Source organism: Cebus imitator, unplaced genomic scaffold (genome assembly GCF_001604975.1).
Source record: "Cebus imitator isolate Cc_AM_T3 unplaced genomic scaffold, Cebus_imitator-1.0 Scaffold69, whole genome shotgun sequence".
Lineage (NCBI taxonomy): Eukaryota > Metazoa > Chordata > Mammalia > Primates > Cebidae > Cebus > Cebus imitator.
Window position 1 is genome coordinate 1,815,097 of NW_016107384.1, and position 6,056 is coordinate 1,821,152.

The following is a 6,056-nucleotide window of genomic DNA, read 5'->3' on the forward strand; positions in this document are numbered from 1 at the left end:
AGGAAAAAAAAAAAAAAAACAAAAAACTGGGTGCCATGGGAGTTTATATTTTAAAAATGCCATTAAAACCAGATCTATGCAGTGGCTCAGGCCTGTAATCCCAGCGCTTTGGGAGGCCAAGGCAGGTGGGTCACTAGGTCAGGAGTTCAAGATCAGACTGGTCAGCATGGTGAAACCCCATCTCTACTAAAAATACAGAAATTAGCTGGGCGTGGTGGCTTACGCCTATAGTCCCAGCTATTTGGGAGGTGGAGGCAGGAGAATCGCTTGAACCCAGGAGGTGGAGGTTGCAGTGAGCCAAGATTGCTCCACTGCACTCCAGCCTGGGTGACAGAGCAAGATGCTATCTCAGAACAAAAAAAGAAAAAACAGTCTGATAATAAAGATAAGCACATTTATAGTTTGGTTACAATAAAATGGAGTAAAATGTTAATTGACATGGTACCTCATAATTTTCTGGTGTTATAAAACTTTTTCAGAGCTTTGGAGTTCATTAATGGAATTTGTATAATTGGCAGTGAAATTTTTCTTACTTGCAGATTTATAAAATGAAGCATTTGGAAAATTCACAGTATAATTTTTTTTTTTTTTTCTTTTTTTTGAGACAGTCTCATCTCCCTCTGTTGCCCAGGCTGGAAAGCATGGGGTAATCTCTGCTACCGCAACCTCTGCCTCCCAGGTTCAAGCGATTCTCCTGCTTCAGCCTCCCAAGTAGCTGGGATTACAGGCATGTGCCACTACGGCCAGCCAATTTTGTATTTTTAGTAGAGACAGGGTTTTTCCATGTTGGTCAGGCTGGTCTCAAACTCCCAACCTCCAGTGATCCACCTGTCTCATCTCCCAAAGTGCTGGGATTGCAGATGTGAGCCACCACGCCCAGCTAAGAGATGGGGTTTTACCATGTTGGCCAGGCTGGTCTCCCACTCCTGACCTCAAGTGATGTGCCTGTCTTGGTCTCCCAAAGTGCTGAGATTACAGGTGTGAGCCACTGTGCCCCACCGCAGTGTAACTTTTATTTGTAATTATTGGATTTCTGCTTTGAGTTGATGTTTTAAAATTTAAAAAAACAAAGAAGAAAACTTTAAAAAAAGAAAAATGTTTTAAAACTGTAATTATTGGGAATTTTATACCAAATTATTTTCTGGTTGGTTTTACCTGTCAGTGCTTCCTTCATTGCTCTCCCCCCCACCCCCACCCTGCCCCTACCTTCCAGGTAGAGGTTGGAATCATTATCCCTAATCTGAAATACTCTAAAATCTGAACCTTTTTGAGCACTGACATCCATTCCTTTGCCTGTGTCATAGAAGGAAAAAAATTAAGCCAATGAGATTGCTAGAGGGAGCAGTGAGAAGCCTCTTCTGTCTTTTTTTTTTTTTTTTTTAAGATGGGGTTTCACCATGTTGGTCAGGCTGGTCTTGAACTCCCGACCTCAGGTGATCTGCCCGCCTTGGCCTCCAAAGTGCTTGGATTACAGGCGTGAGCCACCACGCCTGGCGCCTCTTCCATCTTGATGGAGGTGGAGTAGGGTGGGGCATGGTGGTATACTGTGAAGGATTTGAGATCTCCATTCACTGACTGGAGCTATTGCATTGGCATTAGATCCATCTAGTTAGTACGATGACTGGAGATCTAACAGCTCATCTATCTGTCCTTTGCATAGGAAATTAAGGGATCCAAAAAGCTGAGTCATAGTCCAAAAGGAAATGCTGGTGTCCGGACAACCATAGCCAAATTTTATCTCAAGGGGAAACTTGAGATTGGGTAGGGATGGTTATCAGTGCCTCGGGACTGGTCGGGGGTGGGAGTGGGAAGAAGAAAGGTAGCCTGGGTGAACTACTTGTTTATTTTGTTCATGGACAGAATAAATGGCCTCATCTTCCCTTGTTAAGGGCTGGGGTTTGTTTGAACCCTCAGTACAGGCTAGACAGAATTGTGACTTTTTTTTCAATTATTTATTTTTTTAGATGGAGTCTCGCTCTGTCACCCAGGCTGGAGTGCAGTGGTGCAATCTCAGCTCACTGCCACCTCTGCCTCCCGGGTTCAAGTGATTCTCCTGCCTCACCTTCCCAAGTAGATGGGACTACAGTCACATGCCACCACACCCAGCTAATTTTTGTGTTTTTAGTGGAGATGGGGTTTTGCCGTGTTGGCTGGGCTGGTCTTCAACTCCTGACCTCAGCTTATCCACCTGCCTTGGCCCCCCAAAAATGCTGGGATTATAGGTGTGAGCCACTGCACCTGGTCTTATTTTTGTTTTTTTGAGATAGTCTTGCTCTTTTGCCTAGGCTGGAGTGCAGTGGTGCAATCTTGGCTCACTGCAGCCTCCACCTCCTGGGTTCAAGCGATTCTCATGCCTCAGCCTCCTAAGTAGCTGGGATTACAGACATGTAGCACTGTGCTTAGCTAAGTTTTGTGTTTTTAGTAAAGATGGGGTTTTGCCATGTTGGCCAGCCTGGTCTTGAATTCCTGACCTCATGTGACCCTCCCACCTCTGCCTCCCAAAGTGCTGGGATTACAGGCGTAAGCCACCATGCCTGCTCTGTTACCAAATTTTCATGATCTGCAGTTTGCTGTATGGCAGTTACACTTGCTGTCAGTGATGTCCATGTGGGCCATGAAACAATGCATGTGTTATTTGGTTGGATATATTAATACTTGAATTCAAATCCTGGCTAATGACTAAACTTACCTTTGGGAGGTAAAAGGCGTTATCTGTTTTCTAAGAAGGACCTTAGAAGATTAAGAGAAAACAATGTATAAAAATAAAGTAGCAGCCAGGCTTGGTGGCTGACACCTGTAATCCCAGCACTTTGGGAGACTGAGACGGGTAGATCATGAGGTCAGGAGATCATGACCATCCTGGGTAACACAGTGAAACCACATCTCTAAAAATACAAAAAATTAACCGGGCGTAGTGGCACGCGCCTGTAATCCCAGCTACTCAGGAGGCTGAGACAGGAGAACTGCTTGAACCCTGGGAGGCAGAGGTTACAGTGAGCCAAGATTGCACCACTGCACTCCAGCCTGGGCAACAGAATGAGACCCCGCCTCGATCAATCAGTCAATCTATAAAGTAGCTTATGCTTGCATAACTGGGCAATTCTAGTTCACTGTTTTTATCAGTATAATCCTGTCTTTGCAACAGCATTTCAAAGAGCTTTTCTAGTGGTTCAACAGCAGTCGTGGGTTTAAATTATATTTGCTTATAACCATAAGAATCCTTATAGAGAACACAATTTTTATACTCTGGACTACCCTAGAGAATTCTACCAACAGGAGCTCTAATCATGATAGTGCTCTAGTCCTGCATATGCAAAAAGAATAAAAGGCCTCCCTTGACTACTCTCTCACTTGCTCCTTCTTCCCTATCTTATTCATGGGGTAACCACTGTTGCCAGATTTTTCTTCACAATTGTGTGTATTGTACCTTTTTGAAATCTGGAAGTTTAAACTTAAGGTAGTTTTCCTTTTTTTTTTTTTTTTTTAATAATTCCTTTTTTTTTTTTTTTTTTTCTTTGGTTTGTAAACTTAAGGTAGTTTTCTTAGGGCTTTAAACTTTAGACAAGATGACAATGAAAGGAAGCTCTTCACCATCTCCTGTAATATCTATGTAACTTTGGAACATGGCTGTATGTGTGAAGTAAAATTAACATTTTCCGAGGAGTAAAATTTGTACTAGAATTCCAGCTCAGGCACAGTGATTCATGCCTGTAATCCTAAACTTTGGGAGGCTGAGGTGGGAGGATTGCTTAAAGTCAGGAGTTGGAGACCAGCCTGGGCAACATAGCCAGACACTGTCTCTATAGACAAAATAAAAAAAATTAGCTAGGCATGGTTATATGCTCCTATAGTCCCAGCTACTCAGGAGGTGGCAATGGAAGGATCACTTGAGGTCAGGAATTTGAGGTTGCAGTGAGTCATGATTGCACCACAGCACTTCAGCCTGGGCAACAGCCAGACCCTGTCTGGGGAAAAAAAAAAAATCTGGCTGGGTGAAGTGGCTCACGCCTGTAATCCCAGCACTTTGGGAGACTGAGGTGGGCAGATGATGAGGTCAGGAGATTGAGACCATCCTGGCTAACATGGTGAAACCCCATCTCTACTAAAAACACAGAGTTAGTCGGGCGTGGTGGCACACGCCTGTAGTCCCAGCTGCTCTGGAGGCTGAAGCAGGAGAATTGCTTGAACCTGGGATACGGAGGTTGCAGTGAGCTGAGATTGGTCCACTGCGCTCCAGCCTGGGTGACAGAGTGAGACTCTGTCTCAAAAAAAAAAAAAGATATCCATAGACTACTATAGTTTAAAAACTTGTGAAATTTTTTTTACTATCAGAAATCTCTGTTATCACATATCTATTATTGATGAAGACATCTGGAAGTCCAGAGATAAAACACTGATGATCTGCTTTCCAGTTTTGGTTTACAGATGGGTTTTATTTGGTCTGCTGTAGTCTTGCCCCTGCACTCCAGCCTGGGCAACAGAGTCAGACCCTGTCTCGGAACAAACCAAAACTGCTTAAAGATTTGTTTGTTTCTTTATCTACTAAAATAAAGCTACCACACGTTTTTCATGTGTAATGAAAGAAAATTTAATCTCACTTGAAACTCTCATTTTCTTAAAATATTGTTGATATAGATGAGTAATGAAAGAGGCTTTGAAAATGTAGAACTGGGAGTCATAGGAAAAAAGAAGAAAGTTCCAAGGAGAGTCATCCACTTTGTTAGTGGTGAAACAATGGAAGAATATAGCACAGATGAAGATGAAGTCGACGGCCTGGAGAAGAAGGATGTTTTGCCTACTGTTGATCCGGTAGGTTTGATATTGATCTTTTTTTCCTCAGTGGGCTTTTTTATTTTTTTTCCCTAAACATTGAGTGGAAGGGACCTTTCAAAGTTTAAATCAATTATATTCTTATTATAAAATTATTTATGATGATTTTGATAGAAAATATTTTTACATGATGTGGACGGACATATTTACAGCATTTCAGTAGCCTGAAACAGCTTGTTTTTCAGTGTCAGAGTACTTTGTTAGTGTGGAAAGATTTAAGATTTGTATTACTAAATTCAGTGCTTGAAACCCAGTTCCTTACTTTTCCTGAGGACTGAGGATAAAAACAAAAACAAACAAAAATGAAACCCAGTTTCTTTGATTTAAGGACTGTACTACCATGATAGTTTCCACCCAAAACTTAGGAAATTATCAGCATTTTAAAATATTGCCTCAAGTTTTGATTGGAAGATAGGAATATACATTTCTGAACTTTGTGTGCCTTATCAACTAACTTTGAGAATTTCTAAATTATGCATTATGTGACTGTAGAATTATAAGACTAGCTATATGTTTATAAAGAAAATTTTATATATAAAGAAATGCCCATCAAGGAATTATTTTGAAAGTCCAGGAAATCACATATTTACTGACTTTCCAACAGGTACTATTTTTTTTTTTTTTTTTTTAAGACGGGATTTCCCTATGTTGGTCAGGCTGGTCTAGAACTCCCGACCTCAGGTGATCCGCCCACCTTGGCCTCCAAAGTGCTTGGATTACAGGCGTGAGCCACCACGCCCGGCCCCAACAGGTACTATTTTAGGCACCGGTGATATAAATTTCTGCTCTTACATACTAGTAAGAAGACAGGCAACAAATAAATATGTACAATATTTGTCAGGCTATATAAAGAAAATTAAGCATAGTAACAAGATAGAGAATTGTTTATTTTGACTTTGAAAATGTTACTCATTTTCATCAGATTTGGCTTTAAATATTTGGCTATTAAAAAAATTGTAAGCAGGATGCTGGCAGTGGCTCATTCTTGTAATCCCAGCACTTTGGGTGGCTGAGGTGGGGGGGTCACCTGAGATCAGGAGTTAGAGACCAGCCTGGCCAACGTGAAAACCTGTCTACTAAAAATATAAAAAATTAGCTGGGTGTGGTGGTAGATGTCTGTAATCCCAGCTACTCTGGAGGCTGAGGCAGGAGAATGGGTTGAACCTGGGAGGTGGAGGTTACGGTGAGCTGAGATTGTGCCATTGCATTCCAGCCTGGGCAACAAG

At 41.9% G+C, this 6,056-nt stretch overlaps 1 protein-coding gene across 5 annotated transcripts in view; it reads left to right on the forward strand.

The window, feature by feature from the left end:
• FAM177A1 (family with sequence similarity 177 member A1) overlaps positions 1-6,056 on the forward strand; it is a 36,915-nt gene that overhangs the window by 3,961 nt on the left and 26,898 nt on the right. For all 5 annotated transcript variants that reach the window (XM_017530817.2, XM_017530818.2, XM_017530819.2 and 2 more), the window contains one exon: positions 4,636-4,809. In XM_017530817.2, the coding sequence (XP_017386306.1) occupies positions 4,636-4,809 (174 nt within the window). The remainder of the gene's footprint in view (positions 1-4,635; positions 4,810-6,056) is intronic.